Source organism: Salmo salar, chromosome 22, assembly GCF_965601325.2.
Source record: "Salmo salar chromosome 22, fSalSal1, whole genome shotgun sequence".
NCBI classification, from domain to species: Eukaryota; Metazoa; Chordata; class Actinopteri; order Salmoniformes; family Salmonidae; genus Salmo; species Salmo salar.
Window position 1 is genome coordinate 61,827,653 of NC_138312.1, and position 24,129 is coordinate 61,851,781.

General features: G+C 43.5%; 2 protein-coding genes across 2 annotated transcripts in view; one reads left to right on the forward strand and one right to left on the reverse strand.

The window, feature by feature from the left end:
- Positions 1-24,129, reverse strand: part of cenpp (centromere protein P) — a 191,083-nt gene that overhangs the window by 62,849 nt on the left and 104,105 nt on the right. The gene's annotated exons all lie outside the window — the stretch shown is intronic.
- Positions 1,894-23,791, forward strand: aspn (asporin (LRR class 1)). Its single transcript, XM_045705649.2, has 8 exons — positions 1,894-2,255; positions 7,419-7,637; positions 8,259-8,371; positions 13,724-13,937; positions 14,226-14,336; positions 16,776-16,869; positions 19,273-19,411; positions 22,866-23,791. The coding sequence occupies exons 2-8, from the start codon at positions 7,436-7,438 to the stop codon at positions 23,064-23,066; spliced, it is 1,074 nt and encodes a 357-aa protein (XP_045561605.1). The 5' UTR covers positions 1,894-2,255; positions 7,419-7,435; the 3' UTR covers positions 23,067-23,791.

The window sequence follows — 24,129 nt, forward strand, 5'->3', positions numbered from 1 at the left end:
GGTCATTGTAGCGACACATTAATTAGCTTAGCAGTGGGGTCATTGTAGTGACACATTAACTAGCTTAGCAGTGGGGTCATTGTAGCTACACGTTAACTAGCTTAGCAGTGGGGTCATTGTACAGAAACATTAACTTGCTTAGCAGTGGGGTCATTGTAGCTACATGTTAACTAGCTTAGCAGTGGGGTCATTGTACAGAAACATTAACTAGCTTAGCAGTGGGGTCATTGTAGCTACACGTTAACTAGCTTAGCAGTGGGGTCATTGTAGCTACATGTTAACTAGCTTAGCAGTGGGGTCATTGTACAGAAACATTAACTAGCTTAGCAGTGGGGTCATTGTAGCTACACGTTAACTAGCTTAGCAGTGGGGTCATTGTAGGTACACGTTAACTAGCTTAGCAGTGGGGACATTGTAGCGACACATTAACTAGCTTAGCAGTGGGGACATTGTAGCGACACGTTAACTAGCTTAGCAGTGGGGTAATTTTAGCTACACGTTAACTAGCTTAGCAGTGGGGTCATTGTAGCTACACGTTAACTAGCTTAGCAGTGGGGTCATTGTACAGAAACATTAACTAGCTTAGCAGTGGGGTAATTTTAGCTACACGTTAACTAGCTTAGCAGTGGGGTCATTGTAGCTACACAGCACAGTGACTAAAACAGAGACTTCCCTATTGGCACTAACAACTGTATAGTTGCCTAATTGGTTAGATGCTCAGTTTGACCACTTATTGATATAAAAAGAAAAATAACTATTTTGGATTTATACTGAACAAAAAAATAAACACAAAATGTGAAAGTGTTGGTCCCATGTTTCATGAGCTGAAATAAAAGATCCCAGAAATGTTCCATATAAACAGAAAGCTTATTTCTCTCAAATTTTGTATACAAATTTGTTTACATCCTTTTTAGTGAGCAGTTCTCATTTGCCAAGATAATCCATCTACCTGACAGGTGTGGCATATCAAGAAGCTGATTAAACAGCATGATTATTACACAGGTGCACCTTGTGCTGGGGACAATAAAAGGCCACTATAAAATTTGCAGTTTTGTCACACAACACAATGCCACAGATGTCTCAAGTTTTGAGATAGCGTGTAACTGGCATGCTGACTGTAGGAATGTCCACCAGAGCTGTTGCCAGAGGATTTTATGTTAATTTCTCTACCATAAGCCGTCATTTTAGAGAATTTGCTCCTCTAAGTCATGCTGGGCGTCTCACAGACACTTGCTCCTCCTCTAAGTCACGCTGGGCGTCTCAGAGGCACTTGCTCCTTTAAGTCACGCTGGCTGTCTCAGAGATACTTGCTTCTCTAAGTCACGCTGGGCGTCTCAGAGACACTTGCTTCTCTAAGTCACGCTGGGCGTCTCAGAGACACTTGCTTCTCCTCTAAGTCACTCTGGGCGTCTCACAGAAACTTGCTTCTCTAAGTCACGATGGGTGTCTCAAGAGACACTTGCTTCTCTAAGTCACGCTGGGCGTCTCAGAGACACTTGCTTCTCCTCTAAGTCACTCTGAGCGTCTCAGAGACACTTGCAGGACAGACCCCCTCCATCCATTCTCGGCTTCTTCAGGTCCATTGAGGAAGAAAAAAAACATGTTCCTTTCATTATGTAACAACAACCACCAGTCTTCTTGATGACTGTTCAGCAGAATAAAAATGTATGTATAATATCTAACATGGCACCAGGCCACCTATGGATGGTATTTATAGGGAAGGAGGGTTGGGGAGCAGGGGACTGGGACCTACCGGTAGGACGATACATTAGTTGTACATAAAGACTAAAGCATTGAGAAGTTAAACGGGCAATTCTGGCCCCGTTTCAAGTACTGATGAGAACCACATGACTGGCCGGTAACGATGCGTTTTCAGGACTACCCAGCTATACAGAGATGTGTGGTGGTGATCTCTGTATCTGTGCGAGAGAGAGAGAGAGAGAGAGAGAGAGAGAGAGACAGAGAGAGAGAGAGACAGAGAGAGACAGAGAGAGAGAGAGAGAGAGAGTGATAGGTCTTTATTCAAACCAAGCTCTCCATGCTAGCAGCAGCAGCAGCAACAGTTTATTCTTCATTCAGAGAGTTAGTGTTTCTGTCTGATGCACCTTCCTCCCATCCACTGTGACCGGCGCTCCCCGTTCCTACACACTACCGCTTCCTTTGTGGATAGAGTAACTCTCTTTGGTTCATGTTCTCCCTGAAGGTTATCTGACTGGAGTTAAAACAACGATACAACACACTAAGTGACTGTTGAGGTGAGTTAAACAAAATGTATATTATTGTATGGGGCAATGTGACGTTATTAGAGTTGTATGATATGTAGAGAATGTTTTTAGATGTATGATATGTAGAGGATGTTTTTTTTAGATGTGATCTGACAATAGCTTACTTAGTTCACCCTGAATGGATCAATAAAGTTATATAGAATTAAACTGTGTGGGGGGGGGGGGGGGGTAACTGTCCTCTGAGGTGTGCTACCTCAGAATGAACTTACTGTATGTTGATGACTGCTGAGGTGTGCTACCTCAGAATGAACTTACTGTATGTTGATGACTGCTGAGGTGCGCTACCTCAGAATGAACTTACTGTATGTTGATGACTGCTGAGGTGCGCTACCTCAATGTTATTGCTAAACGTCAATAACGGATACATTATCTGAGTTTATGAACTTGATCTCAGAAACGTTTGAATAGATTGTGATTTTATCTCAATTGATGTTGCAGGCTTAAAGGAAAAATCCACCCAAATCCACTCATCCCTCTAATTTAGTGTCACATAACGCTAATATGTGAGAACAGTAAAAAAAAAAATTGTGAACAAATGTTTAATTTTGACGTTATAATAATAAAGTTGGTAGCAACATGTGGAAATTGTTGTGAAAATCTGTTGCAGCTCAAGTCGACTACAAAACCCACAATGCAATGCTCTATATGGGCTGGCTGGCTAGCTAGCTATCTAGCAAACGTAGCTACACACGATAATACTAAAGTCAACAACAGCATGTGAAATAGCTAATTAGCTATAAAATTGGCTAAACAAACTGCACAATCAATTTAGGAGTCTACAATCTCACCATTGTAGACTCCATGTTCAGATCGATGTGCGAGTCTGACACTTTCGTAACGGCACCAATGCAATGCCCCCTGGAAGAGGCGGCGAAATGTGTTAGACCCTCTGTTAAATTACACATTTCTCCAGGTAGGAATATCCCCCCCCCCAAAAAAATATGATCAATGGTTCATTGGAGAGAAGACAACCTCCCGCGTTATGGTATCGGCCAGTATTGTAATCTGACATGTATGAAAGGCGTTTTGGAGATCAATTCAATACCTCAGATACACGTGAAGACATGAATTTACCCAGGGGAATCGATAGTAGAACATCGCTCAGAGATGCACCAAAAAAAACAACATTACGTTCAGAATGGGAAGAATGTTTACTTTAAATACGCTTCTTGATGGTTCAGCGTTGACATGCACAAGAGGAAAATGGACAAAATTATGATCGGTATTAAAATGGCTGCATGCATAAAAGATGCGAGAGAAATTGTAGAAAATCTGCTTATTTGTAACCAAACAGTAACTGGGTATTCAAAAACATAGTACTTCTGATTCTAGAGTAGGGCAGTATGAGTATACAGTGCATTCGGAAAGTATTCAGACCCCTTGACTTGTTCCACATTTTGTTACGTTACAGCCGTATTCTAAAATGGATTCAATGTTTGTTTTTTTCCTACACACAATATCCCATAATGACAAAGCAAAAACAGGTTTAATTAAACATTTTTACAACAAAAAACCCCCCCGGAAATATCACATTTAAATAAGTATTCAGACCCTTTACTCAGTACTTTGTTGAAGCACCTTTGGCAGCGATTACAGCCTCGAGTCGTCTTGGGTATGATGCTACAAGCTTGGCACACCTGTATTTTCCCCATTCTTCTCTGCAGGTCCTCTCAAGCTCTGTCAGGTTGGATAGGGAGCGTCGCTGCACAGTTATTATCAGGTCTCTCCAGAGATGTTCGACTGGGTTCAAGTCCGGGCTCCTGATGGGGCACTCAAGGACATTCAGAGACTTGTCCCGAAGCCACTCCTGCGTTGTCTTGGTTGTGTGCTTAGGGTCGTTGTCCTGTTGGAAGATTAACCTTTGCCCCCTGTGTGAGGTCCTGAGTGCACTGGAATAGGTTTTCATCAAGTATCTCTCTTTGCTCTGTACATCTTTCCCTCGACCCTGACTATGCTGCCACCACCATGCTTCACCGTAGCAGGTCAAAGAGTTCAATCTTGGTTTCATCAGACCAGTGAATCTTGTTTCTCATGATCTGAGAGTCCTTTAGGTGTCTTTTGGCAAACTCCAAGAGGGCTGTCATGTGCCTTTTACTGAGGAGTGGCTTCTGTCCGGCCACTCAAGGCCTGACTGGCCTGATTGGTGGAGTGCTGCAGAGATGGTTGTCCTTCTGGAACGTTCTCCCATCTACACAGAAGAACTTTGGAGCTCTGTCAGTGACCATCAGCGTGACCGTCAGGTTCTTGGTCATCTCCCTGACCAAGGCCGTTCTCCCCCGATTGCTCAGTTTGGCCGGGCGGCCAGCTCTAGGTAGAGTCTTGGTGGTTCCATACCTCTTCCATTTAAGAATGATGGAGGTCAATGTGTTCTTGGGACCTTCATTTTTTGGTACCCTTCACCAGATCTGTCCCTCGCTACAATCCTGTCTCGGAGCTCTACAGACAATTCCTTCGACCTCATGTCTTGGTTTTTGCTCTGACATGCACTGTCAACTGTGGGACCTTATATAGACAGGTGTGTGCCTTTCCAAATCATGTCTTACCACAGGTGGACTCCAATCAAGTCGTAGAGACATCTCAAGGATGATCAATGGAAACAGGATGCACCTGAGCTCAATTTCAAGTCTCATAGCAAAGGGTCTGAATAGTTATGTAAATAAGGTATCTGTTTATTATTTTAATAAATTTGCAAAAACATTCTAAAAACCTGTTTACGCTTTGTCACTATGGGGTATTGTGTGTAGATTGCTAAGATTTTTTACTTTAAAAAAAAAAAACTATTTTAAAATAAGGCTGTATTATTACAAAATGTGGAAAAAGTCAAGCGATCTGAATACTTTTCCCCAAATTCACTGAATCACGTTATTTCGTTTCAAATGTCTGTGTGCTGTTAAGTATTATCGAATGCCTCTGAACCACCACCAAATACTTGTGGGCAGAAACAGCACTGGGTTGCAGAATGGAGCAATGTTGAACAGAGCATGGTCATACACAATGAACCCCAAACCCTAACCCACAGTACTGTTCCACTTCCCTCAAGCTAGCCTTCAGAAAGGGTGAGAAGATAACTTGTTCCCTTCTGTTGGCCTTGTGTAATCTGACAACGTGTGAGAAATGGATAGCGACATAGCTAGTTCTGTATAAACCTTACGTGTAAAACGCCATAAAGTGTGAATATTGAGCAAGAAGCAATAAAACATTTGCGTCGACTCTTAATGTCTCAATTCCTGCACAATAGTTAATGGAAACCTTGATTACAGACTTAAAAAGTAACTGGTGGAGGTTTTTTGTCTCTCTCTCTCTCTCCCAAAACACGTATGAAACAGCAGGTACACCCATAGTGTTAGGATTGAACTTTAAAGGGTGGATCTTGACATGTTTTTACTCATCTAGACATGCCTTCCATCCACAAATAAATCGAGTTCGAAATTTTTGGTAAAGTTGTGACATGCAGAGAGAAAATAATAAACTACTTTAGCATCAACCATCAGAATCAGAACAAGTAGAAATGTTAACTTTGAATATGAACTTTCTGTTTAAGACTAAATCATCATCAATCCCCCCCAAAAAAACATAACATGTATCAACATCCTTACACTGCAGGCCAGGACATCATTTTGGCAAAGACTTGGCAGTAATGTCTAAAAACCATAACAACATGTGTCAACATAGTTACAGAGCAGGCCAGGACATCATTTTGGCAAAGACTTGGCAGTAATGTCAAGCAAGATTAACGTCATCAGTTCATTTTGTCTGTTTAGACTTCAGGAGCTGCAGGGTCATTCTAAAACCCTCAGAATCATAGCTTAATCTGACATACAGTAGCAGTCAAAAGTTTGGACACAAGGGTTCTACATTGTAGAATAATAGTGAAGACATCAAAACTATGGAATAACACATATGGAATCATGTAGTAACACAAAAAGTGTTAAATAAATCATAATATATTTTATATTTGAGATTATTTCAAGTAGCCACCCTTTGCCTTGATTGAGCTTTGCACACACTCTTGGCATTCTCTCAACCAGCTTCACCTGGAATGCTTTTCCAAGAGATCCCATATACCTTGTCACAACACAACTGATTGCCTCAAACGCATTAAGAAGGAAAGAAATTCCACAAATTAACTTTTAACAAGGCACACCTGTTAATTGAAATGCATTCCAGGTGACTACCTCATGAAGCTGGTTGAGAGAATTTCATTTTTTTATTTTACCTTTATTTAACTAGGCAAGTCAGTTAGAACAAATTCTTATTTTCAATGACAGCCTAGGAACAGTGGGTTAACTGCCTTGTTCAGGGGCAGAACGACAGATTTGTACCTTGTCAGCTCGGGGATTTGAACTTGCAACCTTTACGGTTACTAGCCCAACGCTCTAACCACTAAGCTACCCTGACGCCCCAGAATGCCAAGAGTGTGCAAATCTGTCATCAAGGCAAAGGGTTTGAAGAATCTCAAATATAGTTTGATTTGTTTAACACTTTTTGTTATTTCATAGTTTTGAAGTCTTCACTATTATTCTACAATGTAGAAAATAGTAAAATTAAAGAAAAACCCTTGAATGAGTAGGTGTGTCCAAACTTCTGACTGGTACTGTACATTTGGTTGTTTATTAGTCCTACAAAAAGGAAGATAGCACAGCAACACAATGAAAATTATAGTCAGAAACCTGATACAGATTATCAGATCACTGATGTGTTTCAACACTTGGGCATTTCTCAAAGCTTGTGTCTAGTGTGTAAGACATCTTGGGTATTTCTCAAAGCTTGTGTCTCGTGTGTAAGACATCTTGGGTATTTCTCAAAGCTTGTGTCTAGTGTGTAAGATACCTTGGGCAAATTGGCTGATCAAGCAGAAAGACACATTTTAGACTCTCTTCAAGAAAATGGACAATAAAGTATCTGACCCACTAGTTTTTATTATCTGACATATTGTGTTATAGACCCACTAGTTTTTATTACGTGACATATTGTGTTATAGACCCACTAGTTTTTATTACGTGACATATTGTGTTATAGACCCACTAGTCTTTATTACGTGACATATTGTGTTATAGACCCACTAGTTTTTATTACGTGACATATTGTGTTATAGACCCACTAGTTTTTATTACGTGACATATTGTGTTATAGACCCACTAGTTTTCCCCATGAGAGGCTTCCTGCTGCTCTGTCTGCTGGCACTGGGCCATGCCAAGCCCTACCAGCCAATTAACGTCTTGGACTTCATGAGGGACCATGAAATCATGATGCAGGACGCCGATGATGATGACGACGATGACGACAACTCCCTTACGGACTGCCCCTTCGGCTGCCAGTGCTCCCTACGGGTGGTGCAGTGCTCTGATCTAGGTAACGTTCTATTACACACTCACTACTCCTGGTGCAGTCTGGGGGAGAGGGAGGGCTAGGGGCTCCTAACGTTCTATTACACACTCACTACTCCTGGTGCAGTCTGGGGGAGAGGGAGGGCTAGGGGCTCCTAACGTTCTATTACACACTCCCTACTCCTGGTGCAGTCTGGGGGAGAGGGAGGGCTAGGGGCTCCTAACGTTCTATTACACACTCCCTACTCCTGGTGCAGTCTGGGGGAGAGGGAGGGCTAGGGGCTACTAACATTCTATTACACACTCACTACTCCTGGTGCAGTCTGGGGGAGAGGGAGGGCTATGGGCTACTAACATTATATTACACACTCACTACTCCTGGTGCAGTCTGGGGGAGAGCGAGGGCTATGGGCTCCTAACATTCAATTACAGCATTGATGTATCACTTGTATGAAAGTCTCATCTGTTCAGATAATGTAGGACTGGAGGCAATCATGCTCAGTGACATTTTGGAGTTCCTCAAGGCTCTACTCTAGGACCACTACTGTTTTCATTACATTCACAACTTCTCTGCGATGTTAGCTTTACGGGGACGTGGACAACACACAGCTGATTTATCGATTGATTGATTATCCTGTCTCCACAGGGTTGCTCTCTGTGCCCGAGAACATTCCCGCCGACACGCTAATGATCGACCTCCAGAACAACGACATCACAGAGGTCAAGGAGGACGACTTCAAAGGCATTAACAAGATCTACGTAAGAAACGCACGATTAAACATCTCTCCCTACTCTTATCATCACTGCAACATTCATCACTGTTTCCTGTCACTTTAGAGTGGAGGGACTTTTTCCCATCCAGGACACCCATTCCCCCCTAGGCATAGTCTATATGCAACACATATTAGGACAGAATCACACATTCATGGAAGTTCTGTGTCATGGTGCTAACACTGTTGTTTACACCGAGTCCTTTGATTGTGCTCGCGATCACAGCTGGCGATAAATTCAAGCTCTTTATATAAGTCCCCATCGGACAGAACCCATCTGAACCAGCGTCTACCACAGACAGAACCCATCTGAACCAGCATCTACCTCAAACAGAACCCATCTGAACCAGCGTCTACTTCAAACAGAACCCATCTGAACCAGCATCTACCTCAAACAGAACCCATCTGAACCAGCGTCTACCACAGACAGAACCCATCTGAACCAGCGTCTACCTCAAACAGAACCCATCTGAACCAGCGTCTACCTCAGACAGAACCCATCTGAACCAGCGTCTACCTCAGACAGAACCCATCTGAACCAGCATCTACTACAAACAGAACCCATCTGAACCAGTGTCTCCATCAGACAGAACCCATCTGAACCAGCGTCTACCACAGACAGAACCCATCTGAACCAGCATCTACTACAAACAGAACCCATCTGAACCAGTGTTGTGGTAGACACTGGTTCAGATGGGTTCTGTCTGAGGTAGAGGCTGGTTCAGATGGGTTCTGTCTGAGGTAGATGCTGGTTCAGATGGGTTCTGTCTGAGGTAGAGGCTGGTTCAGATGGGTTCTGTTTGTGGTAGATGCTGGTTCAGATGGGTTCTGTTTGAGGTAGATGCTGGTTCAGATGGGTTCTGTTTGAGGTAGACGCTGGTTCAGATGGGTTCTGTTTGAGGTAGATGCTGGTTCAGATGGGTTCTGTTTGAGGTAGACGCTGGTTCAGATGGGTTCTGTCTGATGTAGATGCTGGTTCAGATGGGTTCTGATAGATGGGTTCTGTAACCCATAGAGATCCTATTGTCTAATGTATACTGTAACCTACATCTGTCTGTACAGGCTCTGTGTAACTAGATCGATTATTTTCCAGGGTGGGGTACAAATGTCCCCTAAAGCAACATTCAGACCCTCTAGCACCAAAACTCTCAATTGAAATAGAAGCCATATTATTTTAGGTGGGGGACGAGAGAGCTTATGTATACTATAAGGGGAAATATGACATGGTTTGGGCTTAAAGCCTTCTACAGGGTGTTTCACAGAGCCTGTACAGACAGACAGATAGATGTAGGCTACAGTTTGTACCCTGCCTGGAAACTACGCTATCTAGGCCACCGTACTATTACATTGACCCCCCCCCACCTTCATTATCTATGCATCGTCACTTCACCCCCACCTACATGTACAAATTACCTCGACTAACCTGCACCCCCTGCACACTGACTTGGTACCGGTACCCCCTGTATATAGCCTCCACACTGACTTGGTACAGGTACCCCCTGTATATAGTCTCCACATTGACTCTGTACTGGTACCCCCTGTATATAGCCACCACATTGACTCTGTACTGGTACCCCCTGTATATAGCCTCCACATTGACTCTGTACTGGTACCCCCTGTATATAGCCACCACATTGACTCTGTACTGGTACCCCCTGTATATAGCCTCCACATTGACTCTGTACCGGTACCCCCTGTATATAGCCTCCACATTGACTCTGTACTGGTACCCCCTGTATATAGCCACCACATTGACTCTGTACTGGTACCCCCTGTATATAGCCTCCACATTGACTCTGTACCGGTACCCCCTGTATATAGCCACCACATTGACTCTGTACTGGTACCCCCTGTATATAGCCTCCACATTGACTCAGTACCGGTACCCCCTGTATATAGCCTCCACATTGACTCTGTACTGGTACCCCCTGTATATAGCCACCACATTGACTCTGTACCGGTACCCCCTGTATATAGTCTCCACATTGACTCTGTACCGGCACCCTCTGTATATAGCCTCCACATTGACTCTGTACCGGTACCCCCTGTATATAGCCTCCACATTGACTCTGTACCGGTACCCCCTGTATATAGCCTCCACATTGACTCTGTACCGGTACCGCCTGTATATAGCCTCCATATTGACTCTGTACCGGTACCCCCTGTATATAGTCTCCACATTGACTCTGTACCGGTACCCCCTGTATATAGCCTCCACATTGACTCTGTACCGGTACCCCCTGTATATAGCCTCCACATTGACTCTGTACCGGTACCCCCTGTATATAACCTCCACATTGACTCTGTACCGGTACCCCCTGTATATAGCCTCCACATTAACTCTGTACCGGTACCCCCTGTATATAGTCTCCACATTGACTCTGTACCGGTACCGCCTGTATAGAGCCTCCACATTGACTCTGTACCGGTACCCCCTGTATATAGCCTCCACATTGACTCTGTACCGGTACCCCCTGTATATAGCCTCCACATTGACTCTGTACCGGTACCCCCTGTATATAGCCTCCACATTGACTCGGTACCGGTACCCCCTGTATATAGCCTCCACATTGACTCTGTACCGTAATACCCTGTATATAGCCTCCACATTGACTCTGTACCGGTACCGCCTGTATATAGCCTCCACATTGACTCTGTACCGGTACCCCCTGTATATAGCCTCCACATTGACTCTGTACCGTAATACCCTGTATATAGCCTCCACATTGACTCTGTACCGGTACCGCCTGTATATAGCCTCCACATTGACTCTGTACCGGTACCCCCTGTATATAGCCTCCACATTGACTCTGTACCGGTACCGCCTGTATATAGCCTCCATATTGACTCTGTACCGGTACCCCCTGTATATAGTCTCCACATTGACTCTGTACCGGTACCCCCTGTATATAGCCTCCACATTGACTCTGTACCGGTACCCCCTGTATATAGCCTCCACATTGACTCTGTACCGGTACCCCCTGTATATAACCTCCACATTGACTCTGTACCGGTACCCCCTGTATATAGCCTCCACATTAACTCTGTACCGGTACCCCCTGTATATAGTCTCCACATTGACTCTGTACCGGTACCGCCTGTATAGAGCCTCCACATTGACTCTGTACCGGTACCCCCTGTATATAGCCTCCACATTGACTCTGTACCGGTACCCCCTGTATATAGCCTCCACATTGACTCTGTACCGGTACCCCCTGTATATAGCCTCCACATTGACTCGGTACCGGTACCCCCTGTATATAGCCTCCACATTGACTCTGTACCGTAATACCCTGTATATAGCCTCCACATTGACTCTGTACCGGTACCGCCTGTATATAGCCTCCACATTGACTCTGTACCGGTACCCCCTGTATATAGCCTCCACATTGACTCTGTACCGTAATACCCTGTATATAGCCTCCACATTGACTCTGTACCGGTACCTCCTGTATATATCCTCCACATTGACTCTGTACCGGTACCCCCTGTATATAGCCTCCACATTGACTCTGTACCGGTACCTCCTGTATATAGCCTCCACATTGACTCTGTACCGGTACCTCCTGTATATATCCTCCACATTGACTCTGTACCGGTACCCCCTGTATATAGCTTCCACATTGACTCTGTACCGGTACCCCCTGTATATAGCCTCCACATTGACTCTGTACCGGTACCCCCTGTATATAGCCTCCACATTGACTCTGTACCGGTACCCCCTGTATATAGCCTCCACATTGACTCTGTACCGGTACCCCCTGTATATAGCCTCCACATTGACTCTGTACCGGTACCCCCTGTATATAGCCTCCACATTGACTCTGTACCGGTACCCCCTGTATATAGCCTCCACATTGACTCTGTACCGGTACCCCCTGTATATAGCCTCCACATTGACTCTGTACCGGTACCCCCTGTATATAGCCTCCACATTGACTCTGTAATGGTACCCCCTGTATATAGCCTCCACATTGACTCTGTACCGGTACCCCCTGTATATAGCCTCCACATTGACTCTGTAATGGTACCCCCTGTATATAGCCTCCACATTGACTCTGTACCGGTACCCCCTGTATATAGCCTCCACATTGACTCTGTAATGGTACCCCCTGTATATAGCCTCCACATTGACTCTGTACCGGTACCCCCTGTATATAGCCTCCACATTGACTCTGTAATGGTACCCCCTGTATATAGCCTCCACATTGACTCTGTACCGGTACCCCCTGTATATAGCCTCCACATTGACTCTGTACCGGTACCCCCTGTATATAGCCTCCACATTGACTCTGTACCGGTACCCCCTGTATATAGCCTCCACATTGACTCTGTACCGGTACCCCCTGTATATAGCCTCCACATTGACTCTGTACCGGTACCCCCTGTATATAGCCTCCACATTGACTCTGTACCGGTACCCCCTGTATATAGCCTCCACATTGACTCTGTACCGGTACCCCCTGTATATAGCCTCCACATTGACTCTGTACCGGTACCCCCTGTATATAGCCTCCACATTGACTCTGTAATGGTACCCCCTGTATATAGCCTCCACATTGACTCTGTACCGGTACCCCCTGTATATAGCCTCCACATTGACTCTGTAATGGTACCCCCTGTATATAGCCTCCACATTGACTCTGTACCGGTACCCCCTGTATATAGCCTCCACATTGACTCTGTAATGGTACCCCCTGTATATAGCCTCCACATTGACTCTGTACCGGTACCCCCTGTATATAGCCTCCACATTGACTCTGTAATGGTACCCCCTGTATATAGCCTCCACATTGACTCTGTACCGGTACCCCCTGTATATAGCCTCCACATTGACTCTGTACCGGTACCCCCTGTATATAGCCTCCACATTGACTCTGTACCGGTACCCCCTGTATATAGCCTCCACATTGACTCTGTACCGGTACCCCCTGTATATAGCCTCCACATTGACTCTGTACCGGTACCGCCTGTATATAGCCTTGTTATTGTTATTTTATTGTGTTACTTTTTATAATTTTTTTTACTTTAGTTTATTTGGTAAATATTTTCTTAAACTCTTCTTGAACTGCACTGTTGGTTAAGGGCTTGTAAGTAAACATTTCACGGTAAAGTTTACACTTATTGTATTCGGTGCATGTGACAAATAAAGTTTGATTTGAAAGACTGGCCAAAACGCAGTGGTTTTAAGACGGGCCGGAATGCATTTAATAAATCGGTCAAAGTATTTATTATCTGTTTATTTGGATCCCCCATTAGCTGTTACTTCCTGGGTTCCAATGTTATTGTTCAAGTCAACCTCCAAGAGTTGCTATATATTTCACATATCTTCTTTTCCCAGGCCCTGTTCCTTGTTAACAACAAGATCTCTAAGATCCATCCCAAAGCATTCCGTAACATGGATCGGCTACAGCTGTTGTACCTATCCTACAACCAGTTGACACAGATACCTGCCAATCTACCCAGGAACATCCTGGAGCTGCGTATCCACGACAACAAGATCAGCAACATCCAGAAAGAGGCCTTCAAAGGGCTCAAGTCTGTGCACGTTCTAGGTAATGTCAGTTAAGAACAAATTCTTATTTACAATGGTTACCTGGTAACCTATTGGCTGAGAACAACAGTGATACACTATTCCTTATGTGGCAGCCCAATGCCACTCGGGGTCAACCGTAGTGCACAATGTGAAGAGTAAAAAAATAAATAAAAAGGCTTGTCATTTGAGGCAGAATGAATCTAGGGTTATTAATGATCGCCATCTGTACGAGTTCATGAAAGACGTGTGTTCAAAGCGTCATACAAGGCTAAACTCCCCTGTATGTTTTTTTTTTTTTTCTGACCAGAGATGAGTGCTAATCCGTTAGCTAACAACGGGATCGAGCTGGGAGCATTCGACGGCATGGAAACCCTGTACATCAGGATCGCGGAGGCCAAGCTCACAGCTGTACCTAAAGGTAAATCTACCAATAACAAGCCAAGCTCACAGCTGATACCCGATACATGCTGGACATCTTGAATACTGAAGACATTCAATACTACCCCACATTTAATTAAATCTGACATTTCCGGGTGACTTTATTCCATGTGCATATTTAGAACCGCTTCATTGAATTTCTCATGAAAGTTCGTGGTACTTAATGTTTACATGCAGTATAATAATAATAATAATAATAATAATAATAATATTTGAATCATCTACTGAATGTCTAATAAATCACTGTGTGTTTATTTCATGAAAATAAATCCTATATTTCGTATCAATTATTTCCCCGAGCCTCCAGTCTGATCGCGTTGATCAAAAAAAATGTTGATACAAATCTAAATATACTGCTCAAAAAAATAAAGGGAACACTTAAACAACACAATGTAACTCCAAGTCAATCACACTTCTGTGAAATCAAACTGTCCACTTAGGAAGCAACACTGATTGACAATTCATTTCACATGTTGTTGTGCAAATGGAATAGACAACAGGTGTAAATTATAGGCAATAAGCAAGACACCCCCAATAAAGGAGTGGTTCTGCAGGTGGGGACCACAGACCACTTCTCAGTTCCTATGCTTCCTGGCTGATGTTTTGGTCACTTTTGAATGCTGGCGGTGCTTTCACTCTAGTGGTAGCATGAGACGGTGTCTACAACCCACACAAGTGGCTCAGGTAGTGCAGCTCATCCAGGATGGCACATCAATGCGAGCTGTGGCAAGAAGGTTTGCTGTGTCTGTCAGCGTAGTGTCCAGAGCATGGAGGCGCTACCAGGAGACAGGCCAGTACATCAGGAGACGTGGAGGAGGCCGTAGGAGGGCAACAACCCAGCAGCAGGACCGCTACCTCCGCCTTTGTGCAAGGAGGAGCAGGAGAAGCACTGCCAGAGCCCTGCAAAATGACCTCCAGCAGGCCACAAATGTGCATGTGTCTGCTCAAACGGTCAGAAACAGACTCCACGAGGGTGGTATGAGGGTCCGACGTCCACAGGTGGGGGTTGTGCTTACAGCCCAACACCGTGCAGGACGTTTGGCATTTGCCAGAGAACACCAAGATTGGCAAATTCGCCACTGGCGCCCTGTGCTCTTCACAGATGAAAGCAGGTTCACACTGAGCACACGTGACAGACGTGACAGAGTCTGGAGACGCCGTGGAGAACGTTCTGCTGCCTGCAACATCCTCCAGCATGACCGGTTTGGCGGTGGGTCAGTCATGGTGTGGGGTGGCATTTCTTTGGGGGGCCGCACAGCCCTCCATGTGCTCACCAGCGGTAGCCTGACTGTCATTAGGTACCGAGATGAGATCCTCAGACCCCTTGTGAGACCATATGCTGGTGCGGTTGGCCCTGGGTTCCTCCTAATGCAAGACAAGGCTAGACCTCATGTGGCTGGAGTGTGTCAGCAGTTCCTGCAAGAGGAAGGCATTGATGCTATGGACTGCCCGTTCCCCAGACCTGAATCCAATTGAGCACATCTGGGACATCATGTCTCGCTGCAGCCACCAACGCCACGTTGCACCACAGACTGTCCAGGAGTTGGCGGATGCTTTAGTCCAGGTCTGGGAGGAGATCCCTCAGGAGACCATCCGCCACCTCATCAGGAGCATGCCCAGGCATTGTAGGGAGGTCATACAGGTACGTGGAGGCCACACACACTACTGAGCCTCATTTTGACTTGTTTTAAGGACATTACATCAAAGTTGGATCAGCCTGTAGTGTGGTTTTCCACTTTAATTTTGAGTGTGACTCCAAATCCAGACCTCCATGGGTTGATAAATTGGATTTCCATTGATTATTTTTGTGTGATTTTGTTGTCAGGACATTCAACTATGTAAAGAAAAAAGTATTTAATAAGATTATTTATTTCATTCAGATCTAGGATGTGTTGTTTAAGTGTTCCCTTTATTTTTTTGAGCAGTGTATATTTACATACACAGCCCTGATTGATGGATAGGATCGTCTTGACTCTAGAGCAGATCTGTGCAATTCCAGTCCTCAGGGGCCTGATTTGTGTCACCCACCCCCCCCCCCCCCCCCCCCATCACCAGCAAACACACATTTAAACTAACTGTATTTTGTAACTGAACTAACATGATTAGTTGGTTATTGGGAGTCATGTGTGTTAGCTGGGGTAAATGTGTGACACCAATCAGGCACCTTGAGGACTGGAGTTGCCCAGGCCTGCTCTAGAGCTTACCTCAAAGTAGGAGGATACATATGCAAATAAAAGATCATTGGTCATTGGTCAAAAATAATCAGATCAGATTGTGATGTCATGCTCTGGGCCAAAAAAAACTCCATCCCACCTGAACAGGTTGAAATTACAGGAGTTTTATTCCCCCCACCCCCCCAAAAAAAAAGCTTTAAGTGTACTGCGCATCGTAATCTGACAGTGATTTCCTGTTTTTTCAGACCTCCCATCTTCACTCACAGAGCTCCACTTGGATTATAACAAGATCACCAAAGTAGAAATTGAGGACTTTTTCAGATATAAAAAAATACAAAGGTAAAAACACTACTGAGATGTAAATGTATAAAACACTACTGAGATGTAAATGTATAAAACACTACTGAGATGTAAATGTATAAAACACTACTGAGATGTAAATGTATAAAACACTACTGAGATGTAAATGTATAAAACACTACTGAGATGTAAATGTATAAAACACTACTGAGATGTAATGTGTAAAAACACTACTGAGATGTAAATGTATAAAACACTACTGAGATGTAATGTGTAAAAACACTACTGAGATGTAAATGTATAAAACACTACTGAGATGTAAATGTATAAAACACTACTGAGATGTAATGTGTAAAAACACTACTGAGATGTAAATGTATAAAACACTACTGAGATGTACATGTATAAAACACTACTGAGATGTAAATGTATAAAACACTACTGAGATGTAAATGTATAAAACACTACTGAGATGTAAATGTATAAAACACTACTGAGATGTAAATGTATAAAACACTACTGAGATGTAAATGTATAAAACACTACTGAGATGTAAATGTATAAAACACTACTGAGATGTAAATGTATAAAACACTACTGAGATGTAAATGTATAAAACACTACTGAGATGTAATGTGTAAAAACACTACTGAGATGTAAATGTATAAAACACTACTGAGATGTAATGTGTAAAAACACTACTGAGATGTAAATGTATAAAACACTACTGAGATGTAAATGTATAAAACACTACTGAGATGTAATGTGTAAAAACACTACTGAGATGTAAATGTATAAAACACTACTGAGATGTACATGTATAAAACACTACTGAGATGTAAATGTATAAAACACTACTGAGATGTAAATGTATAAAACACTACTGAGATGTAAATGTATAAAACACTACTGAGATGTAAATGTATAAAACACTACTGAGATGTAAATGTATAAAACACTACTGAGATGTAATGTGTAAAAACACTACTGAGATGTAAATGTATAAAACACTACTGAGATGTAAATGTATAAAACACTACTGAGATGTAAATGTATAAAACACTACTGAGATGTAAATGTATAAAACACTACTGAGATGTAATGTGTAAAAACACTACTGAGATGTAAATGTATAAAACACTACTGAGATGTAAATGTATAAAACACTACTGAGATGTAAATGTATAAAACACTACTGAGATGTAATGTGTAAAAACACTACTGAGATGTAAATGTATAAAACACTACTGAGATGTAATGTGTAAAAACACTACTGAGATGTAAATGTGTAAAAACACAAACTACACCTATAAGTTAGATTCTGTATCTGAAAGCTTACTTTTACACTACTGCTACTCTCTGTTCATCATATATGCATAGTCACTTTAACCATATCTACATGTACATACTACCTCAATCAGCCTGACTAACCGGTGTCTGTATGTAGCCTCGCTACTTTTATAGCCTCGCTACTGTATATAGCTAGTCTTTTTACTGTTGTTTTATTTCTTTACTTATCTATTGTTCACCTAATACCTTTTTTTGCACTATTGGTTAGAGCCTGTAAGTCAGCATTTCACTGTAAGGTCTACACCTGTTGTATTCAGCATTTCACTGTGAGGTCTACTACACCAGTTGTATTCAGCATTTCACTGTGAGGTCTACTACACCTGTTGTATTCAGCATTTCACTGTGAGGTCTACTACACCTGTTGTATTCAGCATTTCACTGTAAGGTCTACTACACCTGTTGTATTCAGCATTTCACTGTGAGGTCTACTACACCAGTTGTATTCAGCATTTCACTGTGAGGTCTACTACACCTGTTGTATTCAGCATTTCACTGTGAGGTCTACTACACCTGTTGTATTCAGCATTTCACTGTAAGGTCTACTACACCTGTTGTATTCAGCATTTCACTGTAAGGTCTACTACACCTGTTGTATTCAGCATTTCACTGTAAGGTCTACTACACCTGTTGTATTCAGCATTTCACTGTAAGGTCTACTACACCTGTTGTATTCAGCATTTCACTGTAAGGTCTACTACACCTGTTGTATTCAGCATTTCACTGTAAGGTCTACTACACCTGTTGTATTCAGCATTTCACTGTGAGGTCTACTACACCTGTTGTATTCAGCATTTCACTGTGAGGTCTACTACACCTGTTGTATTCAGCATTTCACTGTAAGGTCTACTACACCTGTTGTATTCAGCATTTCACTGTAAGGTCTACTACACCTGTTGTATTCAGCATTTCACTGTAAGGTCTACTACACCTGTTGTATTCAGCATTTCACTGTGAGGTCTACTACACCTGTTGTATTCAGCATTTCACTGTATGGTCTACTACACCTGTTGTATTCAGCATTTCACTGTAAGGTCTACTACACCTGTTGTATTCGGCGCACGTGACAAATAAACTTTGATTTGATATTTACAGATTAGGACTGGGCTTCAATCAAATCAAGTTTGTTGAGAATGGAAGCTTTGCCAGTATACCCAACGTCCGCGAAATCCACCTTGATAACAACAAACTAAAGAAGGTCCCGCCTGGTCTAAACTCACTTCGTTATCTACAGGTAAGATACGGTTAGTCACCTGTGGGGAATTCCGACAATAACTTGAAACAGTTTTTACTACTGATTTGTGTGCTCAGCATTGTTGTGTTGTTTTACAGTCATACCATTCTGCTATAACACGGGTCAAACACATTCCACTGAGGGCAGAGTGTCTGATGGGTTTTCGCTCCTCCCTTGTTCTTGATTGATTAATTAAGGTCACTAATTAGTAAGGAACTCTCCTCACCTGGTTGTCTAGGTCTCAGTAAGGAACTCTCCTCACCTGGTTGTCTAGGTCTCAGTAAGGAACTCTCCTCACCTGGTTGTCTAGGTCTCAGTAAGGAACTCTCCTCACCTGGTTGTCTAGGTCTCAGTAAGGAACTCTCCTCACCTGGTTGTCTAGGTCTCAGTAAGGAACTCTCCTCACCTGGTTGTCTAGGTCTCAGTAAGGAACTCTCCTCACCTGGTTGTCTAGGTCTCAGTAAGGAACTCTCCTCACCTGGTTGTCTAGGTCTCAGTAAGGAACTCTCCTCACCTGGTTGTCTAGGTCTCAGTAAGGAACTCCCCTCACCTGGTTGTCTAGGTCTCAGTAAGGAACTCCCCTCACCTGGTTGTCTAGGTCTCAGTAAGGAACTCCCCTCACCTGGTTGTCTAGGTCTCAGTAAGGAACTCCCCTCACCTGGTTGTCTAGGTCTCAGTAAGGACCTCCCCTCACCTGGTTGTCTAGGTCTCAGTAAGGAACTCCCCTCACCTGGTTGTCTAGGTCTCAGTAAGGAACTCCCCTCACCTGGTTGTCTAGGTCTCAGTAAGGACCTCCCCTCACCTGGTTGTCTAGGACTCAATAAGGAACTCTCCTCACCTGGTTGTCTAGGTCTCAGTAAGGAACTCCCCTCACCTGGTTGTCTAGGTGTCAGTAAGGAACTCCCCTCACCTGGTTGTCTAGGTCTCAGTAAGGAACTCTCCTCACCTGGTTGTCTAGGTCTCCCCTCACCTGGTTGTCTAGGTCTCAGTAAGGAACTCCCCTCACCTGGTTGTCTAGGTCTCCCCTCACCTGGTTGTCTAGGTCTCAGTAAGGAACTCCCCTCACCTGGCTGTCTAGGTCTCCCCTCACCTGGTTGTCTAGGTCTCAGTAAGGAACTCCCCTCACCTGGTTGTCTAGGTCTCAGTAAGGAACTCCCCTCACCTGGTTGTCTATGTCTCAGTAAGGAACTCTCCTCACCTGGTTGTCTAGGTCTCAGTAAGGAACTCCCCTCACCTGGTTGTCTAGGTCTCAGTAAGGAACTCTCCTCACCTGGTTGTCTAGGTCTCAGTAAGGAACTCTCCTCACCTGGTTGTCTAGGTCTTAGTAAGGAACTCTCCTCACCTGGTTGTCTAGGTCTCAGTAAGGAACTCTCCTCACCTGGTTGTCTAGGTCTCAGTAAGGAACTCCCCTCACCTGGTTGTCTAGGTCTCAGTAAGGAACTCCCCTCACCTGGTTGTCTAGGTCTCAGTAAGGAACTACCCTCACCTGGTTGTCTAGGTCTTAGTAAGGAACTCTCCTCACCTGGTTGTCTAGGTCTCCCCTCACCTGGTTGTCTATGTCTCAGTAAGGAACTCCCCTCACCTGGTTGTCTAGGTCTCAGTAAGGAACTCTCCTCACCTGGTTGTCTAGGTCTCAGTAAGGACCCCTCACCTGGTTGTCTAGGTCTCAGTAAGGAACTCCCCTCACCTGGTTGTCTAGGTCTCTCCTCACCTGGTTGTCTAGGTCTCAGTAAGGACCTCCCCTCACCTGGTTGTCTCAATAAGGAACTCCCCTCACCTGGTTGTCTAGGGCTCAGTAAGGAACTCCCCTCACCTGGTTGTCTAGGTCTCAGTAAGGAACTCTCCTCACCTGGTTGTCTAGGTCTCAGTAAGGAACTCCCCTCACCTGGTTGTCTAGGTCTCAGTAAGGAACTCCCCTCACCTGGTTGTCTAGGTCTCAGTAAGGACCTCCCCTCACCTGGTTGTCTAGGTCTCAGTAAGGAACTCCCCTCACCTGGTTGCCTAGGTCTCAGTAAGGACCTCCCCTCACCTGGTTGTCCAGGTCTTAATTGAAAGGAAAAACAACAAAAAAACGAAAACGAAATATATATATATATATATAAACAGTTTGACATCCCTGTGCTACGATAATATAGGCTACAAATTCCTAAATATCTTCAAGTATGATTGCTTCTATGATACTAGCTATGTGGGAATCTTTAAGACATTCACAAATAGCCAGACAGAGTATCCGAGTAGCAATGGGACTGAACTTAACCTCTATTTACCTCAGATTACCTCAGCACGCTACATAAACCTAAACTTGAGACCAACAGGTGGTGTAATTGACTAATTGATTGATTAATTGCCTGGCGGTGTAATTGACTAATTGATTGATTGCCTGGCGGTGTAATTGACTAATTGATTTATTCATTGCCTGGCGGTATAATTGACTAATTGATTGATTGCCTGGCGGTGTAATTGCCTAATTGATTGATTAATTGCCTGGCGGTGTAATTGACTAATTGATTGATTCCTTGCCTGGCGGTGTAATTGACTAATTGATTGATGAATCGGTCCCTATTTCCCCAGGTGGTGTAATTGACTAATTGATTAATTGCCTGGCGGTGTAATTGACTAATTGATTAATTGCCTGGCGGTGTAATTGACAAATTGATTGATGAATCGGTCCCTATTCCCCCAGGTGGTGTAATTGACTAATTGATTGATGAATTGGTCCCTATTCCCCAGGTGCTGTAATTGACTAATTGATTGATGAATCGGTCCCTATTCCCCCAGGTGGTGTAATTGACTAATTGATTGATGAATCGGTCCCTATTCCCCCAGGTGGTGTAATTGACTAATTTATTAATTGCCTGGCGGTGTAATTGACTAATTGATTAATTGCCTGGCGGTGTAATTGACAAATTGATTGATGAATCGGTCCCTATTCCCCCAGGTGGTGTAATTGACTAATTGATTGATGAATCGGTCCCTATTCCCCCAGGTGGTGTAATTGACTAATTGATTGATGAATCGGTCCCTATTCCCCCAGGTGGTGTAATTGACTAATTGATTGATGAATCGGTCCCTATTCCCCCAGGTGGTGTAATTGACTAATTGATTGATGAATCGGTCCCTATTCCCCCAGGTGGTGTAATTGACTAATTGATTGATGAATCGGTCCCTATTCCCCCAGGTGGTGTAATTGACTAATTGATTGATGAATCGGTCCCTATTCCCCCAGGTGGTGTAATTGACTAATTGATTGATGAATCGGTCCCTATTCCCCCAGGTGGTGTAATTGACTAATTGATTGATGAATCGGTCCCTATTCCCCCAGGTGGTATAATTGACTAATTGATTGATGAATCGGTCCCTATTCCCCCAGGTGGTGTAATTGACTAATTGATTGATTAATTGCCAGGTGGTGTAATTGACTAATTGATTGATGAATCGGTCCCTATTCCCCCAGGTGGTGTACCTCCATGCTAACAGCATCAGCAGTGTGGGGGTGAATGACTTCTGCCCTGTACGTTCCAGTGTTAAGAAGACCTTGTATACGGGCATCAGTCTGTTCTCTAACCTCGTTAAGTACTGGGACGTCCAGCCTGCCACTTTCCGCTGTGTGTCTGGACACAGGGGGGTTCACCTGGGCAACAACCGGAGGAAGTAACACACACACACACACACACACACACACACACACACACACACACACACACACACACACACACACACACACACACACACACACACACACACACACACACACACAGGGGGGTTCATCTGGGCAACGACCGGTGGAAGTAACACACACAATGGCAAGGTGAAGTTGTAACCATATGGTCATATCTATCCTATATAGTTACAGATCTATGGACCCTGAATTGGGTGTCTGTCACGATCACAAGCCATCCTACAGCGCCTCCTCCTGGTAGACTTCAGTAACACCCACCTTCCTCAACACATGGGGGGATTTTCTTTTGTAAAAGACCAACTCTTCGATCCTCCTCAATGAGTCAACGAACGCATCCACCCCCCAGTTTGTACTTCAGTGTTTTAGTCAATAATAATATTTGTTTATTTTCTGTTTTATATTTTATAGTATCAACAGCTGCACATGTTCTCTATATATATATATTTCTTTGTTACACTGCATGCCTCACTTTTATAATCTGCTAGATATAGCCTAAATAAGACTAGTTTCCATGGTGCTAAACATATATAAATTACGGAAAACTAGTCAACGTTATATGTCTAGACGGTGATACGTATAAAATGACAGAAGAAACAAAAAACTAGTCAACGTTTTTACATGCCTTCATTTGAACATGATTATCTATTGTAGCATACATGTATGTAACTGTTCTGATTAAATAAACTTGACATAGAAATGAATGACAGAAAAGGAAATATTCAAGTTTTATTTCACCTTTTAAGAAAAAAAAATATATATATATTTTTTTTTCCGATATACGTAACAAACCTGCATATTCATGACTTGCACCTGACGTCATAAACAGTGTTGCCCCAGCAACGAGTCAAACAGGTGACTCAGAACTTCAACTGGGCAGTTTTAGCATCGACCACTGTTTAACACATCATTATGTTATTGGCAATGTCTTCACTATTTATTGGACGTGTGATAGCAACAGTAGAAAGATGGGAAACATCAACTCTTCTCTCACATCACCAGTAGAAGACGCCACTGAACCAGGTCTAGAAATATGATTTAA